The sequence below is a fragment of the Balaenoptera musculus genome, chromosome X (assembly GCF_009873245.2).
Source record: "Balaenoptera musculus isolate JJ_BM4_2016_0621 chromosome X, mBalMus1.pri.v3, whole genome shotgun sequence".
NCBI classification, from domain to species: domain Eukaryota; kingdom Metazoa; phylum Chordata; class Mammalia; order Artiodactyla; family Balaenopteridae; genus Balaenoptera; species Balaenoptera musculus.
Genome location: NC_045806.1, coordinates 16,399,031 through 16,421,793, shown reverse-complemented (window position 1 = coordinate 16,421,793; position 22,763 = coordinate 16,399,031). Strand labels below are relative to the sequence as shown.

The 22,763-nt window shown below is 37.6% G+C and overlaps 1 protein-coding gene across 7 annotated transcripts in view; it reads left to right on the top strand.

Moving 5' to 3' along the window:
- Window positions 1-22,763, top strand: part of BCLAF3 (BCLAF1 and THRAP3 family member 3) — a 64,854-nt gene that overhangs the window by 20,633 nt on the left and 21,458 nt on the right. For 5 of the 7 annotated variants that reach the window (XM_036841056.1, XM_036841059.1, XM_036841060.1 and 2 more), the window contains exons 2-8: window positions 4,886-4,960; window positions 8,273-8,842; window positions 9,218-9,871; window positions 17,264-17,439; window positions 18,951-19,065; window positions 19,778-19,841; window positions 21,322-21,437. In XM_036841056.1, the coding sequence (XP_036696951.1) occupies window positions 4,920-4,960; window positions 8,273-8,842; window positions 9,218-9,871; window positions 17,264-17,439; window positions 18,951-19,065; window positions 19,778-19,841; window positions 21,322-21,437 (1,736 nt within the window). In that variant the 5' untranslated portion in view covers window positions 4,886-4,919. The remainder of the gene's footprint in view (window positions 1-4,885; window positions 4,961-8,272; window positions 8,843-9,217; window positions 9,872-17,263; window positions 17,440-18,950; window positions 19,066-19,777; window positions 19,842-21,321; window positions 21,438-22,763) is intronic. The other 2 variants (XM_036841058.1, XM_036841061.1) reach the window with 2 other exon arrangements.

Here is a 22,763-nt window from a genome sequence, read left to right as displayed (position 1 = left end):
GAATATACATTTTTCTCAAGTGCTCATGGAACATTCTCCAGGATAGATCATATCTTGGGTCACAAATCAAGCCTTGGTAAATTTAAGAAAATTGAAATTGTATCAAGTATCTTTTCCAACCACAACGCTATGAGACTAGATATCAATTACAGTAAAAGATCTGTAAAAAATACAAACACATGGAGGCTAAACAATACAGTACTTAATAACCAAGAGGTCACTGAAGGAGTCAAAGAGGAAATCAAAAAATACCTAGAAACAAATGACAATGGAGACACGATGACCCAAAACCTATGGGATGCAGCAAAAGCAGTTCTAAGAGGGAAGTTTATAGCAATACAATCCTACCTTAAGAAACAGGAAACATCTCAAATAAACAACCTAACCTTGCACCTAAAGCAATTAGAGAAAGAAGAACCAAAAAAACCCCAAAGTTAGCAGAAGGAAAGAAATCATAAAGATCAGAGCAGAAATAAATGAAAAAGAAATGAAGGAAACGATAGCAAAGATCAATCAAACTAAAAGCTGGTTCTTTGAGAAGATAAACAAAATTGATAAACCATTAGCCAGACTCATCAAGAAAAAAAGGGAGAGGACTCAAATCAATAGAATTAGAAATGAAAAAGGAGAAGTAACAACTGACACTGCAGAAATACAAAGGATCATGAGAGATTACTACAAGCAAGTATATGCCAATAAATGGACAACCTGGAAGAGATGGACAAATTCTTAGAAATGCACAACCTGCCGAGACTGAACCAGGAAGAAATAGAAAATATGAACAGGCCAATCACAAGCACTGAAATTGAAACTGTGATTAAAAATCTTCCAACAAACAAAAGCCCAGGACCAGATGGCTTCACAGGCGAATTCTATCAAACATTTAGAGAAGAGCTAACACCTATCCTTCTCAAACTCTTCCAAAATATAGCAGAGGGAGGAACACTCCCAAACTCACTCTACGAGGCCACCATCACCCTGATACCAAAACCAGACAAAGATGTCACAAAGAAAGAAAACTACAGGCCAATATCACTGATGAACATAGATGCAAAAATCCTCAACAAAATACTAGCAAACAGAATCCAACAGCATATTAAAAGGATCCTACACCATGATCAAATGGGGTTTATTCCAGGAATGCAAGGATTCTTCAATATATGCAAATCAATCAACGTGATACACCACATTAACAAATTGAAGGAGAAAAACCATATGATCATCTCAATAGATGCAGAGAAAGCTTTTGACAAAATTCAGTACCCATTTATGATAAAAACCCCACAGGAACTAGGCATAGAGGGAACTTTCCTCAACATAATAAAGGCCATATATGACAAACCCACAGCCAACATCGTCCTCAATGGTGAAAAACTGAAACCATTTCCACTAAGATCAGGAACAAGACAAGGTTGCCCACTCTCACCACTATTATTCAACATAGTTTTGGAAGTTTTGGCCACAGCAATCAGAGAAGAAAAAGAAATATAAGGAATCCAAATCGGAAAAGAAGAAGTAAAGCTGTCACTGTTTGCAGATGACATGATAATCTACGTAGAGAATCCTAAAGATGCTACCAGAAAACTACTAGAGCTAATCAATGAATTTGGTAAAGTAGCAGGATACAAAATTAATACACAGAAATCTCTGGCATTCCTATACACTAATGATGAAAAATCTGAAAGTGAAATTAAGAAAACACTCCCGTTTACCATTGCAACAAAAAGAATAAAATATCTAGGAATAAACCTACCTAAGGAGACAAAAGACCTGTATGCAGAAAATAATAAGACACGGATGAAAGAAATTAAGGATGATACAAATAAATGGAGAGATATACCATGTTCTTGGATTGGAAGAATCAACATTGTGAAAATGACTCTACTACCCAAAGCAATCTACAGATACAATGCAATCCCTATCAAACTACCACTGGCATTTTTCACAGAACTAGAACAAAAAATTTCACAATTTGTATGGAAACACAAAAGACCCTGAATGGCCAAAGCAATCTTGAGAACGAAAAATGGAGCTGGAGGAATCAGGCTCCCTGACTTCAGACTATATTACAAAGCTATAGTAATCAAGACAGTATGGTACTGGCACAAAAACAGAAATATAGATCAATGGAACAGGATAGAAATCCCAGAGATAAACCCACGCACATATGGTCACCTTATCTTTGATAAAGGAGGCAGGCATATACCGTGGAGAAAAGACAGCCTCTTCAATAAGTGGTGCTGGGAAAACTGGACAAGTACATGTAAAGGAATGAAATTAGAACATTCTCTAACACCATACACAAAAATAAACTCAAAATGGATTAAAGACCTAAATGTAAGGCCAGACACTCTCAAACTCTTAGAGGAAAACATAGGCAGAACACTCTATGACATAAATCACAGCAAGATCCTTTTTGACCCAGCTCCTAGAGAAGTGGAAATAAAAACAAAAGTAAACAAATGGGACCTAATGAAACTTAAAAGCTTTTGCACAGCAAAGGAAACCATAAACAAGACCAAAAGACAACCCTCAGAATGGGAGAAAATATTTGCAAATGAAGCAACTGACAAAGGATTAATCTCCAAGATTTACAAGCAGCTCATGCAGCTCAATAACAAAAAAACAAACAACCCAATCCAAAAATGGGCAGAAGACCTAAATAGACATTTCTCCAAAGAAGATATACAGATTGCCAACAGACACGTGAAAGAATGCTCAACATCATTAATCATTAGAGAAATGCAAATCAAAACTACAATGAGATATCATCTCACACCGGTCAGAATGGCCATCATCAAAAAATCTAGAAACAATAAATGCTGGAGAGGGTGTGGAGAAAAGGGAACCCTCTTGCACTGTTGGTGGGAATGTAAATTGATACAGCCACTCTGGAGAACAGTATGGAGGTTCCTTAAAAACCTAAAAATAGAACTACCATACGACCCAGCAATCCCACTACTGGGCATATACCCTGAGAAAACCATAATTCAAAAAGAGTCATGTACCACAATGTTCATTGCAGCACTATTTACAATAGCTGTAAATATTAAATAACACTATTTACAACAGGACATGGATGCAACCTAAGTGTCCATCGACAGATGAATGGATAAAGAAGATGTGGCACATATATACAATGGAATATTACTCAGCCATAAAAAACGAAATTGAGATATTTGTAGTGAAGTGGATGGGCCTAGAGTCTGTCATACAGAGTGAAGTAAGTCAGAAAGAGGAAAACAAATACCGTATGCTAACACATATATATGGAATCTAAGAAAAAAAAATGATCATGAAGAACCTAGGGGCAAGATGGGAATAAAGACACAGACCTACTAGAGAATGGACTTGAGGATATGGGGAGGGAGAGGGGTAAGCTGTGACAAAGTGAGAGAGTGGCATGGACATGTATACACTACCAAACGTAAAATAGATAGCTAGTGGGAAGCAGCCGCATAGCACAGGGAGATCAGCTCGGTGGTTTGAGACCACCTAGAGGGGTTGGATACGGAGGGTGGGAGGGAGGGAGACGCAAGAGGGAAGAGATATGGGAACATATGTATACGTATAACTTATTTACTTTGTTATAAAGCAGAAACTAACACACCATTGTAAAGCAATTATACTGCAATAAAGATGTTAAAAAAATGTTAAAAAAAAAACTGAGGAGTACTTAAATGTAAATAATAGTATAAAAGATTATACCCAAATCATGGTTTTTTTTAATTCAGCTCCTAAACCTATCAGTTTCTTTTAAAGACTGAAAAATATTTTAAAAATCAAGTTTAGGGCTTCCCTGGTGGCGCAGTGGTTGAGAATCTGCCTGCTAATGCAGGGGACACGGGTGCGAGCCCTGGTCTGGGAAGATCCCGCATGCCGCGGAGCAACTGGGCCCGTGAGCCAGGGTTGCTGAGCCTGCGCGTCTGGAGCCTGTGCTCCGCAACAAGAGAGGCCGCGATGGTGAGAGACCCACGCACCGCGATGAAGAGTGGTCCCCACTTGCCGCAACTAGAGAAAGCCCTCGCACAGAAACGAAGACTCAACACAGTCATAAATAAATAAATAAATAAATAAAAAAGAACGTGAATTTCTTTAAAAAAAAAAAAAAAGCAAACTGGGCTATTCATTTAAAAAAAATCAAGTTTATATGTCTTTTAAAATTTACTTTTTTGACATTATTTGTTTTAGCAAAAAATCAGAAGCAAACTAAATGTCTAATCATGCTTAATTAAGTTTTGGTATATTTATCTGATAGAAGTTAGGTAGCAATTTAGTGTGATAATTAGGCATTGTAATTCTTATTATCCGACAGTTTTAAAAGTAGGATATATCAAGTATTCCTAAAGATGTTGACTGTGATTATATGAACGTAACTGCGATTATATGTACATAACCAACAGCGAAAGTTGGGAAGGGGTCGTAGTGGTTGTGCTCAGATAGAGGAATTCTGGGGAAGTTTTTCCTCTTTTTGAAGCACTTATTTAGCAGTTGCTGTGTGCCAGGCAATATTCTAAGCTCTTTTCATGACTTAACTCAGGGATCAACAAACTACAACACATTGGGGGCCCTTTGGGCCCTGTTTTTGTGTGGCCCGAATGGTTTTTATATTTTTTAAGCATTTTTGTAAAAAGAAGAAGATAATGTTATAGAGACCTTATATGGCCTGCAAAACCTAAAGTAGTTACTCTCTGGCCCTTTACAGAAAAAGCTTGCTGACCCTTGGTCTAATTCATTTTATCCTTACAACATTCCAATAAGGTGGGTCCTATGAGGAAACTGAGGCACAGAGGGCTCAAATTACTTTTTGTCAGTGGCATTCACTGTTTTTAGAGCATGTTGCAGGCCCTTTCTACAAACTTGCTAATACTGTGTTTCTTTGCAGTGTAAAAAGTGGATAGTGGCTCACATGTCAAAGGATGGCACGGTCACGCTCTAGATCCCCCAGGTGGAGGCACAGGTGAGCAGTCCTTAGTTTAGCAGAGTAAGCATGGGTTTGGGATGTGCTTCAACTTTGAAATTCACCAGTATTGTTAAGAACCTATTTTAATAAGCTCGTGGACTTGGTTATTCACAGTAGGTGCTTTATAGTGATCGACGTTGTATTTCTACCTTCTAGGACCTGACAGCTTTCTTTAATTATGGCTGGCAGCTAGAATTAATCCATAATAAAAGAAATGCAATGGCCACAGCAAGGAAGACTGAGAAACACCTTTGAGAGTGTTATATATTTTGCATCATTAAGTGGTTTAGAACTCTTCAGTGTATATTCAGTTTAATTATTTTCATAATCAATATGTTTGAAGAAATTGGGAGTTTCCTATTTCTTCTTCTTCATGACAGAATAATAGAATTTTGAACAACTCAATTATAATTCAACTCTCCTCTTTGCTTGTTGGTAGTATCAATAGTGTATATAATTAGATTGGAACAATTTAACCAGTTTTTACTGTATACCTGCTATAGGCAGGTTCTGGGGCTACAAAGGCAAATTTGAGTACAGGGCCTCAGCAAGCACACAGCCTGGCTGGGGAGATTGACACCATAGGCAACTATGATACTGTAGGAAAAGTGTGCTACTGACTGGGACAAGGTATTCTGGATCCACAGGGAGGGAATAGTTCTGCTTTTGTGGAGGGGAAGGAGGGATACCAAGAAAGTCTTCAAAGAAGAGATGAGATTTTAGATGGCCATTTAAGGATGGGTAGAAGTTTTTTTTTTCTTTTTTTTTGGCCTTGTCGTGCAGCTTGTGCACTCTTAGTTCCCTGACCAGGAACTGAACCTGGGCCCTCAGCAGTGAGAGTGCGGAGTCCTAACCACTGGACTGCCAGGGAATTCCCAATGATGGGTAGAATTTTTAAATGCAGAAAGAGAGAATAAAAGTATTCCAGTTAAGGGGATGACAAGAGCAAAGGTACAGAGCTGTGAAAGTGACTAGTACATTTTAGAAGTTTAAAGAGGACTACAATTACATACGCAAAAGACAGATCAAGATTTTTCATGTTAATACGGCTTGGTCATGATGCTTGTTCTTTATGGTTCTCCAATGACTAATCAGTAATTTCTTCAACATGTTTCACTTTGTAGTTCACAAGACCAAATTGTAATGGGGAGGAACTTCAGAAAGAAAAGGGAATGCAAAGAAGCAAATGGCTTGAACATGGAGGGCCTCACAGAGGTCATTTTGTTTCACCCTTTTGTGGTAGGCTCTGGTGAAGGGGCACAAAAGACCCTGCCAAGCTTAGTGCCTGATTTCTGGATGCCTTCTCAGGACTCTTTGTCACCAACTGTAAAGGGTCTGATATCTTACCCGACTTTCAAGCTAGCACATTAGTGTGTCACAAGGCACTTTTGGATCAGAGACAAAAGCCTTTATTACTCATATGCAGCAGGCGACTTGAGCTTCATGTTCCTGTGCTCCCCTTACCTCTAGTCCCCTGAGGGTGGGCGCTGCTGACATAGCTGAGGAACCCGAGCCCCATTAGGGACAGCAAGCAGCCCTGCCCAGCCTTTGCCTTGGAGGAGACATTATCTTGTTATCCTAGACAGCAAGCACATTGGCCCTCTGCCCCTTAGGGAAGCCCTATCCCCATCTTCCCTGGCAGTTTGCCTTGGAACAAAAGCTCAGGAGGCATGCAGAGCACAAGACATCCAAGGAGAATTGCCTCCCAACAGACTCCTTGGGTCTCTTTTGTCCCTTTAGGAGAACTGAAAATAATAGCCACCATTCCAGCAATCTCCTTCATAAGAAAGGGGCTCTGTACAATAGAACGCTGAGATGAAATATAATACCAAAGCAGTATTCCATGTGAGGTAAGGATTAAAGTAAGAGATTGAGTTTTTCATCAGTCTGGAAGACCTCAGCTTCTGGCTGCCAGCTTTTCTCCTTAGCAGTGGAAGAGATGAAGTCTTCCAGGAAGTCCTCAGAGGCTCCAGTTGCTTCTTCCTGTGAAGAGGTGCAGCCAGCTGGATGACAGAGTTTCTACTTCAGCTAAATAATGCACTTGCCAGCACATCTAGCTTGGTGACTCTAAAGGGAGATATTGGCAATTCCAGTGTATAAATCCCAGTATGTACGTGAGGAAGATAAATCAGCCTCCTTTCTCGTAGGGAGGACCCAGACATGTCACCAAAAGGAAAGGCTTTTACTCCTGGTTACTCCAACTCCGTGACAGCTGCTGCAGAGGGGGCGATAACAAAAGCTGCAAGGGTAGCTGCCTCATTGGTTAGAAGACATTAAACCCTCAGGGAGGAAATTGGGAGATTGGACAGGTCAGATGGGAGGAAAGGTCCCCAGGTGCCAATTTGAACTTTGTTGTGTTCCAGATAGTGTCACTCCTCTCTCTTAACCTGAAGTCTGGGTAACTCAGGCTGTTTTCCCCAGATACTCCTAGGAGCCTTCCTCCTCAGTTGGAATGAAAGGCTCCATGTTGGCAATGATGAGGTATTGGAGAAGGTAGTTACAGAAAGGATGTGCTGTCCCTGGAGAGCATTATAGCTGCATTAAAGCACACATTCACCAAAGTTACAAGTTCTGGTTCAACAGCACACCTTTCATTTTATATGTAAGGGGACAGGTCTGGGAAAGAAAACTTATTTATGTTAGTAGTACTTACGGAGGGACTAAGCATGAGGTCCACATCTTAAGGCCCTCTTCCTCCCACCCCCTCCACTTGCTGTTTAAGGATGTAGTTTTTGCTCCTTGATATAAACTTAGTAGAGAGAATAGACAATCAATTGGGGAAACTGTGGGGTCAGTTTTGGGTCTGAGTTTGGATTTATTGTGCATCATAAACTCTTGGAATCTAATTTAATTTCAGAGATTATGTTCAGTTTTCCAGAGACTCTCCTACATATTTACTTGTGTGAATCTAGCCCTCCTTCTGCTTATTTCTTACTTGACCATTGAACCTGATGTAAGCGTTTGTTGACTGGCCCTTTTGCCAGAACTTTGCTGTCAGCAATCTTCCAAAATAGATCCTGCTGCGTACCTAAGCTGGTCCTCCTCCAGCAATATGGGTGTGCTCAGCTCATTTTGATACGCACATGGGGTACATTAGTTCAGATGAAAAGAGTATGCTTGTTGAATCGGGCGGAAGCATGATCAGACTCCCAAGTGAACAATTTAGAATGCAAATATCGCAAATTGATGAATTTAATTTGAGTGGAAGAAGCAGGGAAAAGCAAATGTTTTATTTGGGTAAGTCATGTTAAGACAAACTTAGTCTGTTGTCTTTGAATGGGCTAAACTTTTCTGTATTTGTTTACATAGGTCTTTATCACCAGTACCTAGAAATTCTGAACACTACAAGCAAAGACCTGAGCATTATGGCTATGAATATAGGAAGGATCCAAAAAGACCCGTCACTTGGAGAATGGACAATGAGAAACATGGACAGAGTAAACCAAGGATTCCTTCTCGTGAAACTATACATTACCGATCTTATGAACATAGATCATCTTCCCCAAACATAAGAAGAAACTCTTTAGAAAATTTTTATACTTATAAGCCTCCCCAAGTATATTTACCAGGAAGAGGGGATGATAGTAACAGAAGATCTCAGTATATGCCCAAATACTCAGAAGGTGCACTCTACAAGGAGAACCAGAGGAATTGTTATCCCCAGAAAGTGCAAGGAAGGTATTTTCCTGATGACCACAGAGTTAGAGGAAGTGGAAAAGGAGGGAAACCACCTCTGAGGTCAATAGCAGATTCTTTTAGATTCGAAGGACAGTGGCATGAAGATGAATTGAGGCACCAGAGGATACAAGACGAAAAATATTCTCAGTCACTTAGAAGAGGCTCTGAAGATTTTGAGAAAAGGAGCTCTTTTCAGACGAGGTATAGGAAAACATTAAACCTGGGTAATTTGATATAAAGACTCAAGTTAAAAAGTCTGTTTACTTTGTGGTTGAAGATAACCACCTTGAAAAGCTTTTGTCTAAAAAGATTAAAAGCATTGTAATGTAGTTTTGGTCTACTGGTAGTAGTGAAGTGTTTATTTTTAGAGTAAATCATGTTGATGGCTAGAATATTAAAAAAAAAAAAGATGCTATCTTCCTAAGTGCCTTGTGCATCTATGAGTTGGCTTCAGGGATTGTAGGTTAACTTGCTACTGTGCTCTGCATTTAAAGCCATGTTGCCCAACATTCCACACACATAAATTCTCACTTTCTTCTCTCTAGTGCAAGTGTAAACTGCTTTATGTCAACACAGGTATCCTGAGGATCGTGATTTCAGAAAATATGGACACACATCAAAAAGACCTCAAGACGTGGAGAGGTATGAAAACAGAGAGCCTGCCAGGAGCCCACAGTGGAAGTCCAGGCATTTTCTCCCTTCTTACCAAGAGAAGAAAGATCAGTGGAACCTCGGACCCCAAACTCTTCGATACGCTCCGAGGGAATTACCAGAGACCAGTTCAGCAGCCAAGGCATCCTGTGACTATCGCCACAAACATCGTAAGACCTCAGATGGGGACCAGGACTTTTATGATGGAAGAACTCAGAAGTACTCTAAGGAGGAAGATAGAAAATTCGGTTCTCAAAAAGGCCCTGTAAATAGAGAGTCCGATTGCTTTAATGCTGGAAGAGGGAGAGAGACTGAAGGTGGGCAAGTCAAAGAGCCTTTTAAGCCATCTAAGAAAGACTGCACTGCCTGCACTCATTCAAATAAAAGCGACGTTGGTTTGAGACCCTGTAATGACAAACGGAAGGACAAAATAAAGAAAGAAGGGGCTGGCAGAAAAGAGAGCAACTCTTCCCATAACCGACTTGATAAGAGTAAAAAACTTTCTGACTCGAAACCTTCATCTGCCATTCTTAGGAAGAAATCACTCACAGTTAAAGTAGATGTGAAGAAAACATCCAGGTATTATCTTTGTTTTTTTCTTAATGGTATGCAATAACTGTTTCTGCCACCTTTATTTGAAGCTTGGAAAATAGAATTAATGATGTGTTTGGAGTTCGAGCTAGGGGGCGGGGATTGCCTGGATTTTTCAAAAAGGCCCTCTAATGGGGATGAATCCCGTGATTAGTAACATGGGGTGACGTCATGTCTGTTCGTTTCCACGTTTGTATCTCAAGATGCTTTTTGGGTGAAGGGCATTCTGTGGAGTTGTTCCTCTTCATGAATTTACATGTTTTTATGCTGCCAGATTTTCTATATCCACGGATTGGCTGGGTGGTGCTCAAGGAGACCTGTTCCTTGTTCAGTTTCTCAGAGCCTGTTTTCCCTGTTGCCTGAAATTCAGAGAATTTTTGACCTGGAAGGGAACTTAGCAGACCCTGATTTTATAGAGGAAGAGATTGAGGCAGTGAGAGATGAAGTGACTTATCTAAGTCCGTGCCTGGGGCTCAAATCCACATGTCCCCTTGTGACTCAAGGAGGTGGATGACTTAATGTGGTTCTTGCTGCCGTCTCAAAAGGAGTGGTGCTCAACCGACTAGCTTCTCCGAGGTAGAGGAAATTAGGCTAGAGTCTAGAAAGAGGCCTATTTATAAGACATTTGGTTTAGCTCTTGATTGTTTAACCAAAAAGACTACTTTTGTAATAGGTTATATTCTCCTACAGTGGATTGCATGCTTTTTTCTATTATGAATATTACCTCTTTATGGATTCTGAGAATAATAAGGCACTGACACTTGGATGTGTCAGCTAAGTCTGTTTGTTACCTTAATACACTACCAGTATGTGAATTAAAAAGTGAAGGTCCATGTTGATTTGGTGTATTTATGTTCACCATTGACTCGTATCTGTATTTGAATCAAAAACTAGAGGGAACAAAATATGATGGTGGGGGAGGTAAACCCACAGTCTTTTTTTTTAAACAAAATATATTTTGCTTCTTTCCTTAAAGTTAGATATGGCAGTCCCCCTCCCTGATATTTTTCTTACATTCATTGTACTTGCAAAAAATATTTTAAAATATACGTATGTATATTTATATGTACACAGAAAGAATTTATAAATATGATTATATTACAGAAAGTCAGACAAATGGAAGGGCGGGGGAAATCACCCATAATCCTACTATCCTAGGACAATTTTATTAATATTTTAGTACAGCTCCTTTTGTTATTTTTCTATGTATACATGGTTGTCATAATGTTGTATTAATAATTTTGTATTTTATTTCATATAATATGTCTTAAGTCATTTTGTGCTATTATATTTCCTACTAGTTCTTAGTCTTAAGAGCACAAAAGCTGCTGTAAGCATCAAGTTTAAGGATGTTACCTTAAGCTTTTTTTCTTTCCAACGTTATATTATGAAAATGTTCAAACATACAGAAAAGTTGAAAGAATTGTACAGTCAATACCTATATACCCACCACCTAGAGTCTACAGTTAACATTTTACTCTACTTCTGTAATCACATATCTGTTCATCTATCATTCCATCTTATTTTTTTGCTGCATTTCAAAGTGAAATGCAGATATGAGTACATTCCCCTTTAAATATTTCAGTATTTAATATTTGTTTACAGTTTTTTTCCTTTTGAGGTAAAATTACATACAATCAAATCACAAAAATCTTGAATTTTAAAATAAAAGTAATAAAATCAAATCACAAAAATTTTGAATTTTTAAATAAAAGTAAAAAAATTTAAGTAAAAGTAAAAATCTTGAATTTTTAAATATTTAATAAAGTGTTTTATACTTAAATTAGAATTAATAAATTGGCTGTAACATTTTTAAAGAATGCTGGAAGTACCAATTTTGAAGGATTTTATTTTAGTAGACCTCATTAGAGATGCTAAACACTGTTAATTTTATAATTTGATATTGAGAAATAGAAGCTTGATCTTCATCCTGTGTCACCAAAATGAGCTTCCTAAAATTGAGGCTGCTGTAACTTTTGTTTTAAATTTATAAACTGTCCTTTTATGAATTTCATGACCCATTAGTGGGGCCTGTCAGTACATGTTTGAATTACCTGTCAAGGACCTGTAGAACGGCTTGTGTAATAAAGAGCTTCACTGTAAGTCCTTTCTATTCAAAGACTTGAAGAATAAATAACTTAATAAATATATGCACCTTTTCAGTATGGCAATGCATCATAGTCAACAAAAATCTTCCTCTAGGATTATAATCATTAATTGATGAATGAGTTGTGGAAGAATTTTGTGGGGTTGGATTTAGTTATGTGTGGACTGATGAAATGTCCATAAAACAAAGGTAGTTAATACCCTCAATAGAGCCACGTTCTCAACTGCTAACATAAATTAGGTTTTCCTCTGCTTAACAAGATTAAAATAATCATAGAGTGCAGAGAGGTTATTTGTTGGTTAAAATCTAGAGAGGTTTATGCACTTTTTTGGAAAGACTATGATGGTTCATTTTATGCATTTGTTTACTTTCTTAGCTTTGGTCAAGTATTGATATATGCTCTTCCAGTTATCAATGCAGTTGAAAACATACGGTTATCACCTCGTGATTTTTCTAGATTCTAATTTGCATCTAGAATAGCAGTAGGTAGACACAAAGCCGATATTCTAGTGACCTACTTTGTCAGAAGCTGCGTTATCAGAGGTAGAAGTTACACAAGAGCCATAATTATATATTTCAGAATGAAGTTAGGGAGTCACACTATGAAAATCTGTACTAAGGTTGTTATGAACCCCAAACACTAACTGTTGTATACATCTGGAAGTCTTGGGGCAGATGAAGGGAGTTTTGGTTTAATGTTGGGTGGAGTAGGTGAGAGACTGAACCTTGGTCAGGCTAGGAAGGAGGTGAGAGGGAGGAGGAGAGCCTGCCAGTCTCCGGAGAAGAGTAAGCTGGGGCGGGTGGACCTGGACCGAGGCTTCTTTGACTTCTCAGGTGCTGGGACTAGGCATCTAGGATGAGAAGGTTGACTAGTGAAGTTGATGTTAGACTGAGTGCCTCAGCCACATTTGTATTTAATCCTTTATTTCTCACTGAAGAGATATAGAGAGGGCCTCCCTACCCCACCCACCCGGTCTTTCCCCATACTGAAAGGGGGATGAGGTGGGTGATGAGCCCCAGAAGACACTGGAGCCCACATGCTCTGAGGAAACAGCTGCTGTCTAGGCTGCAGAAGAGTGAAAAACCACAGCGAGCGTTGAAGGAAGGTAGCCTAATCACACAAGTTTACCTTTGATGGGCATTTGGCTGGAGGCAAGATAAGCTATGGTGGAGATATTTTTGTGATACACATACCTGCTACCTTGCTGTTATGTATCACAAAAAAACTAAGGTTTTTTTCCCCCCTAATATTTCTCATATACATTTTCTAAAATGAAAAATTAATTGAGAGAAGGTTCCCTTTCATTCCTGTGTTTCACTCTAGCTTCTCTTAGTGTGTCTTAGGGGTCCTAGTATAGGGAGATAAACATTCTGTTTGATGTTGGGATGCATAGGTTTTTGTCTTCCAGTGGGTCACTGAGCAACTCTGTGACATTGGGCAGGTCACCTGGCCATGCCTTTGGGGCCCAAATTAACCGGTAGTTCTTCCTGGCTCTGCGAGTCTGCTTCAATTGGTCATATGTTGATAACTATTGAAGCTGGCTTGACAGGTTCATCATAGGATCCTCTGAACTTTTGTATATATTTGAGATTTTCTATTATAAAAAATGAAAAATTTTAAATTTAAATTGGTCTAAATTAAGAAAAAAATTAAGTAAGCTAAGAAAGTTAAAAAACAAAATTAAATTGGCCTCAGAATTTTAAGTCTGTCATCTTTTTAGCTGAAACTCACCATTTCATATTGTCCAAGTCATTTTCCATTTTATCATGTATTCCTTCAGCAGGTATTTTTTGAAGACCTACCCTGTGAGACAATCTGTTAGGGTGCCCTGGGACTGTGGATCCACATAGGATTAGGTTTCTTCTCCTCTGGTCTTATAGACCATGGGATGATGTTGGTGATACCACGGCACAGTGGAGTGATGTGTGAGGTGGTGTGCGACTCCACCATCCAAAGAATTGAGATTTACAGCTGCTAGGGTTCTTCATGATGATGTTTCAGGCTCTGAAGATAAATCCAAAAGAGAGCCCTGAGATATGTCTTAAATAATAGCAGCACCACCAGAAAAAAATAATACCTCTTCATATAACAAAAATCAATCAGATGGATACATTTCGGGGTGTGGGTGTACACGTGTATGTATTTACTTATTTATTTACATCACTAACAGCCATCCAAAACTGCTCCAAGGTTATGAGGGGCTTACAGATATTCTTTAAAAAATTAAACCCCTCTAACAAGATGGTTTTAAGTGCCTATTTTTAACTTCTCAGAGGAAAAGCTTCCGTCTGACTTTTCATGCTCCCTGCTCTCAAACCAGCCCTGTCGAGACGACTCCCTGCCAAGGCAGAAACATGGACGAGTGATTATGCCGCAGGTTGATGCCACTGATGTGGTTTCCTTGACTCATCAGAAAGACTTTCATTAGAAGGCCCATATCCTTTCTCTCCTCCTAATTTGCTCCAAGCTTCTCACTGTGTATCTGATAACTAGTAAGAGACATTTAGTGAAATGTCTAGACGCTAGAATGCTAGAAGCTAGAATGGCCCTGCAACAACCTCCACTAACAAAAGAATTCCAAATGCTCTCTGTTTAAAGGGGTTTAATGGTACAAAAAGCCTGTTCCATACCCAAAAAAAGCTTTAAAAATTTTTTTACAGGAGAAAAATAAGATGTTTAAATGGAACTATAAAAATCATCTATCTATAAGGGGAAATCAGTTGATAATGGTTTTTATTGCAGTCTCAGTTTCTCCCAAGACAGAACCAGCTGATAAAGGCTTCTAATTTTTCACCAGATAATTAGTAAAATTTACTTGTAATTTTTTATTACTGGCATAACTCTCACCCCCCCTCCAAGTCCAACTCTCAATTCATAGGAGTGCTGTGGTATACTCTGAAGCTACACTTAATTCCTGAAATTTTAGTGTTTAAACTTGTTATCAGTTAAAAAATGTACTCTAGAGACACCCCACAACAAGATTTTTAATAAAAAAATATCAATGATCATCCTTCGAGAAAATACACATGAAAATAGTATAACCTGAAATTTAGTTTTTTAAAAATAATTATACTTTTGCTATAAGGAAAAGTTTCTAGAAACTTTAGAATGCAAAATGTTCTAGGTATTTCCATTTATAAATTTAATCACCTGTTTGTTCATATTTTCCTTTTTACTATTTCCCATGACATTACTGATCAACAAGTTAACAAGTTCACGAAATACCCCCAATACAAGTAGTTAAGCTGAGAAGATCAAATGTTCTCATTTGAGATGCATTTTAGACAGTTTTAAGAATTAAAATATAGCCAACACCTGTATTCTAATACTACATCTACTTCCGGTCTGATTAAATCTTCCAGGTTCTCTGTTCCCTCCCACCACTCCACCCCGGTTTTCCTTCTCTGTTTAAGGATATTTCCCCTGACATTCACTTGAGTGTTGTGTGTAATAACTAAGAAAACATTAAAAAGCTACATTAAACCTTAATTTCCTCTTCTACACAATTAAGATCCATCCACAAAACCAACTACCTGGCAAAACAACAGTAACAAAAACCCAACCACCAAAACTAATGGATAATCCCTGCCCTCTGGAAGCTTATAATAGATAACAAAATCTGTATGACACATGTAAAGTTTTCCTTTCTCGATTTTCTTCCAGCTAATAACGATCACAAAGCACTTTCCCAGTCATTAGTTTGCTCATGTCTTCCTAAGAACACATTTAGAGTTTTTGGAGTTGAGGGAAAAGGATTAGGGAGACTGACACTCCCTTAATTCAGCATCTCATTACTTTTTTCACAAAAGTCCCCTAACTGGCCTTGTCAACCGCAACGCCCTTCCAAGACACCTGATAGAAGGCAGTCCTCTGGCGGCCAGAACTGAGCCTCCCACCCTCTCCCATCAGCTAATCCTGTCACATCAGGCTGGCAGTGTGGCGGTCTTACCTTCACACCTCCTGCCCTTCTATTTTCTTTGCCCAGACTGCTCAGATCACACAGCTCAAAGTTCCTGGGTGTGTTTTCTGCCTTTGTTAACCTATAAACGTAAAATGTCTTTCAGCTCATCTCCACATGTCTAAAACACACCAACCTTCAAAGCCTAGCTCACACGTCAACTCTGAAACTTGTTTTTCGGGAAGAGCCAAAAGCTATTCAGAGTTAAATGCAGAGGAGTAAGATGGGTATAAGCTGGTTAGTGCCATTTTGGGTCCAAAATGAGGAATAAATATAAATAATGAGGCATTTTCTTCTGTGACGCATAAACTGCCTCCAGATGAAGAATATGAGTAGTTTTAAGCAGGAGTAGCATTATTGGAATAAAGTAAACTTTCCCACTAAGACATTTGGAAGGATTATGTTCATAGGAATGCTTAACCTCTGGGATGAAAAGCAAAACAACCAAGACATCCATTGTCTCGATATCATGGCACCTCCCCATAGGGCTATTGGCAAAGATTAAATGAGATAATGTTTGTAAGCTCTGAGCCCCTTTGTTTGGCATGAATAATTGTTAGTTATATATCATAATCATGGCTTTATAATGGTACTTAAAGGTCAGGAAAGCTCTTAACGAAAGTTGTAAAGATTCAGAAAGCATTAAAATGGTAAGATGGTTGGGGTTATATAATAAATGGTAGTATTTCTTTAAGGATATATTTAGGGTAAACACTATCATTGCTCCTAATGATCATAACTTTGATAACAACTAAGACTATTTTCTGAGAGTTCAGTGAGACTTTGTAAGTGATTAAATTAATCTCAACAGAATTTGATTTCAAAATACTGTTCTCAGCTTCTCATTACTGACATGGAGGTTTAAGGACTTTTATGAAGTCAGAGACATTATTATGTTTGATATCAGCTTTTAAAGTATGGTAGTATTTCAAGATAGTGTAAGTTTGCTGGCTTTACAATTTTATGGACATTTGGGAGTAGAAAATAATCTGATTACTTTTTGCATATTGAGTGTCTTCAATGCCTTGCTGTATTTTTTGAAGTAAAAATTGTTTAGCTTAGAACTTTGAGGATTTTATTATTAAAGTGACAAATATTTAATGATCTCTGATTTGAAAAGGAGAACTCAAAACCGTGTACCTATAGCTATTTTCTCCTCATTATTGTACATGTTTTATGGCATACAATTTAGTGCCTTAATTATAAGAAAAGATAAACATCTTTTTAGTTTTATAGCTATCGTGATTAACTTTTAAAGTTATTTTCTCAGTAAAATAGTCTCAAATTTAGTTAAACATTTACAAATTATTCTAGGGTTGCTTCTAGCTATTCCACAGAGAGACAGATGTCACATGATTTGGTTGCTGTTGGCAGGAAAAGTGAAAACTTTCATCCAGTGTTTGAACATCTTGACTCAACTCAGAATACTGAAAACAAACCTACAGGAGAATTTGCTCAGGAAATCATAACTATAATCCATCAAGTTAAAGGTTGGTATATTTCGCACATACATTAGGGATAACACAAAAATAATGTACTGACTTTTCACGAGACATAGGTAAATATCTGTGATATTATAGTAGTAATTAATATTTCATTATAAGTTAGATCATTAATTAGGAAATCTGTTGAAGAGAGTAGCACGTATTAATTCAAGCCTAGTTGTTCTTTATATGTAGTTCCAATAACTTGATGCTTCAACTCATAGTAGATTACAAATTGAAAGTTATAAAGGAAGAGGTTGGCTGCTGCAAAAGACAGGTGTACTGAGAGCAGAAAGAAACAATAACTGATAACTGAATAGGAAGGAGGAAATAACAAAAACCAGATATGAAACTCAAGAAACTCAAGAAATCTGGAAGTATAGGTCATTTGGTCGTATTCTTAAAGCCCCTGAGGGCATTACTGGGACTTTGTGCCATAAGGATGATGCTAAGTGATCAATAGAAGATTCCAGTTTGGTTTGTTATACATTATGACATCAGGACATTGCATAATAAATACTTCAAAGGTTTACATTGAGCTGTTGTGTTTTGCTTTTGCTTCTGGCCAGTTTCCATTAATTGGAAAATTTAGTCATGTAAAATAACTTTCCTTATTGATGCTGCATAAATAAGGCAGTTGTGGGTATTATAAACTGGGGTCTTTCGAGAATTTCAAAATTTATAATTTTATATTTCTTACTAGATAACTGTGTTAATCTTTTTTACCTTCATAAAACATATTTTGCAAATGAATTATTTTCTCTGCAGCCCTCAAACTAAGGCATATATTTACTTTAAAGCATGCAGTTTGAAACAGTTCACCTTCTCAATTCCAGCCCCTCTTACCCAAAAGAAGTGTGATTCTTAGCAGACAGGGAGCTGGTATTGCAGAAAAATTCAGGAGATTGTCCCAGAACAGGAACAGTAAGTTAGGGAAAAGGATTGCTTAAGTAGCATTCTCATGGGTCAAATGTATTATCTTTCTCTTTATTCTGTTAAAAGCTTGTAGCATAGCCGCTTTCAGAATGTCTTCATGAACTTCAGTTAATGTTAAAGTAAAATGGCATTAGGAGGCCTTCTGTGATACGTAAACGTAACATTTAGCATTTGTTCAGAATTGTTTTGATGCTTCAGGGTTGTTTTTAGAGTTATTTTTTACTCTAGGTGAAGAGTAGAGCTCTATACCAGCTTTACTTCCCAGATGTAGGAAGATCTTACCTTGGAGAAGAAAGGTCCTCTCTTTGAGAGAGCCACTATCTTTCCCCCTGGCAAGTAAGCAGGCATGTCAAATAGGAACAGAATCTTTGGGTTCATAAATCCGTTTACTGTTGCTTGGGCTTGGGAAAGCGTGTGAGCACTACAAATTAGTCTGTGGAATAAGTTTAGGTCCCATATGTTTTCAAGAGAAAACAGGTTGGATGCTTTTTAATAGTCCCTTCTTCCTGTGCTTATTATATATAATCTTTTAAGTGGAATCAGTTTTACATTGAGATAAAACTTTTTTTTCCCTTTTGCAGCAGATTATTTTCCATCACTTGGAATTACTCTACATGAGCGTTTCTCAAAAATGCAAGTTACACAAGCTGCAGATGTAAATGAATTTAAATTGAACTCAGATCCAGAAATTCACAGGTAATGAGTGATTATTGTATGCTCATTTAACTCATGGGAATGAGCCTCAGAACAGGTTGTGGGAAGGTGCTGCCTGCCTCCTGGGCTTGCTGTAGACTCTAGAACTGCATTTCCTGCCTAAAAACAGGACTAACCCCAGCAGGTACTGGGCCAGTGCACTTTGATAGACTAGGTTGTATTGAAGCCATGACTAGCATTGTTTAAATGTGTAGGACTTTGAAAATATTTACCTACCTAACTTTGATTCTGCTGTGTCTGTAGTAATTGCCTACTGAAGTTATCACTGGAAGATGAAAGACAGTTGTCGAGCCATTGAAATCATGGGTTGCTTCATGTGGTCAGAAATGGCTGTTCTGAGGGCAGCCGGATGAGAACCTATGTCTTCTTCTGCTGGCACCTGTCCAAACAGGTGGTGCGCCCTGTCTTGTGAGCTGAGTTGAATCAATGTTAGAATGCGGTAGATCACCGGAGCCAAGTTTAAGGTTACACAGACTAGTGATTTGAGAACCACTAAGGCGTCACTGTGATGTTGTTTACAGGATATGTATGTCCTGGGAGACTGCCATATAGGTGAAAAACCACCTGGTAGCAGATTTCTTTTTCTTCCTCCAAGACACACCAGCTTTATTTCAAAATCCATTCTGTAATAATGGAATCAAGGTATCAGTGTATAACATAATTATTTAATTGTAATATGCCTTTATTATTTTAGGAGAATAGATATGTCTTTGGCCGAGCTTCAGAGTAAACAAACTATGGTATATGATTCAGAACAGGTAAGTGAATATAATTTTTGATGAGAGATTATCTTATTGTTGGTATACTAATGGGAAAGGGAACTGGTCATTGGGAGTAAAAAAGGTAGTTAAAGTGGGTGAGGAAGAATGATTGAGACCCAGGAATCTGAAATTTACAAAGCTCTCCAAGTGACTCTAGTTATCAAAAGGTTGCAGAGAGAACACTGGCAAAAGACAAAAATATGCCCTAAGAGAGACAATCCCTAAGGGTAACAGCTTTGTAAAATTGACATAAAATTATAGTGTTTAATGTTCATTCCAAAACTTCACACTGTAAAGCTTGCAGAAAGTATGTTTGATACCTATTTTTTCCAAAGCAGTCATGTGGGGTATATTTTTAAGTTGTATGTAGAATGAATGCAAAGGAACTTAGTTTCATTTGACACTGCTCTTCTGTTTACTGAAGATTGTGTGAAAGATTCTATGGAATATGAACTAGAAAAATAATGGAAATAATACTGAATTTTTTTTATTGTTCCCACCCATACCACCTCCCTCCCCGCCATTTCTTTGCTAATTAGAAAAACTATCTTAACTAGCCCAGGGGGAAGAAAACTGGCTCTTGTTTTAGAAGAAATATATCAAGTTCTAAAAGAACTGCTAATTTATTCATTGAGAGTGAAGAGTTTTTATAGAGGAGAGATTTTAATACATTTGTGGTAGAATATATAAATAATATTTTCACTTGTGAATGGTTACAGTTTTATTGTACTTATGGAGATAGGTTAGTTTATTGAATAAATGATACTTTCAGAAAATTTCTGCTTATCAAAGTACTGTAATAAACTTATAGGAAATTTGAGGATTTTTTAAAAATCACCTCTAATTCAACCACTTAAGACAAAATATTATTTGATCATCTTTCCTTGCAGTCTTATGTCTAGCATTTTAACATACACTATCACAGTACATGTAGTTTTGGATGCTTTATCTTTTTACTTAAACTATAGTAACATTCCTTTTATGTAAAATCTCTGAACTCCCAATGACCTTTTTATAATTGAGGCTTTGTAAGTTTTAATTAACTTTTTTCAGTAAGTGTTCTTCCATGGTTACTTCCACGTAGTCTACATTATCATAATTTAAATGCTTGTACATTATTCCTATGACTTAAATTTACCATAAAATTATTCTTCCCTTCTCCTTTAAATTTTTTTCACACTTAAGTTACTTTCATTTTATGGTTATTTTTAAAATATAGTATTTTGAATATACTTGGGTAGATAGACTTTTCTTTGGTATAGAGTCCCAGAAGTGGGATTCTTGGTTCAGTGCTATGAACTTTTCTGACTCTGTATTGTCAATTGTGTCTCAAAATATTTTTATCAGTTTACACTAGCATGAGCAGGATGAGTACAAGGTAACTTATTTAGGACTTTTACTTAAGGTTCTTGTTCGATACGGTCTTTGTGCAACTAACAGTAATGTGAATGGTTTGTCTTCTGTCAAAATTCCTCAGACTCTGGTCAAAATAATAGATCCAAATGACCTACGACATGACATTGAAAGAAGGAGAAAAGAACGGTTACAGAATGAAGATGAGCACATTTTTCACATAGCTAGTGCTGCAGAGAGGTAATCAGTAGATGAAAAACATCCTGTTATCAGACAGCTTTTGGTTTTAGCATATTTTCCAATTTTCTATGTGTGTTGGTAATTTTCACTTTAGTGTAGGAATTTAATTCTTCAAATCCATTTTACATGTTTAAGTGAAATCTGTTAAAATGTTTCAAAGTTATTCAGTGGTCATCATATGGTATTTCATTGAAACAATAAAAATTATGGGGTAGGTGAGTATTTGAGGTCTTTGTAATCTAGAGAGAAGTGTAATAGCTTTTTTAATATTAGCAGGAGCCAAGACCAGCAAATTTATGGACTATTTGGCTCGAGCTAATTGAAACTCTGACACATTCTGCCCTTTAGATTCTGGTAGTCTTTGAATGTTGCAAAATTTCCTGAGGTCAGTGCCATCCTCTTTCAGAACTCTTTGTGGATGTCTGTCCGTGAAACAGAGGCAGGTGTAGTAGAAAATGCAGAAGAGACCTGAGTTTGAATCCTACTTCTGCCAGTTTACAAGCTGTTTGCTCTTGGGCAAACTTGCCTGGTTTCTGGAGCCTTTTCCTCTATAAAATGAGAATAACCAATTTATGTTGGACAGGTTAGAAATATTAAATGAACTGGCACATGTGAAGTACTTATGCCATGAGTGACAAATTGATTTTCAGTAGATCCTTGTTTTTCTTTCCCAACCCTGTACCTCTTTTTAGGGGCTCTGAGTATTCTAGGTTGGTCCCAGTTTATCCCTAGTCCTGAGAACTATGTAGAACTCATGGCAACTCTGGGACCTCATATGATTATGAGATATAATTTAATGGGAAAAAATTTCCAGTTCACTCAAGGGTCCTCAAACTATTTGGATCTCCCAGAAGGTGGGAATGTATGAATAGGAAGGGCCAGTGCTAATTCTCTTTCCATAGTCCTTAGTTTCAAAAATTAAAATATTTGACTAGACTTATAAGTCATGTCTATGGCTAACTAGGTCAAGATACATGGAGCTTGTTTAAAACTGGACTTGATACTGACAATAAGTTTGGGACTAATTAAAAGATAGCAAAACTGTGTGCTGAGGCATATGAAACAATTGAAAATAGTTAAAATCTTGTCCCTTGGTGGGTGAGTCTCCAGTTTCTTAATATGACACGGCATGACTGTGCTCTTTAGTGACACAAGCTCTCAGTCATGCTTTTCTTGACTACTCAGCAAGTGTGAGAAACTCAATGTACCAAGAAAAAGGTTTTTTAAAACAGATTTAAGATAATCAACATATTATAAAGACCATGTAAGGCCTCAGAATATATCTTTACCCTTTGAGGTGATGAAGAGCTTGAGCAATGGAGTTAA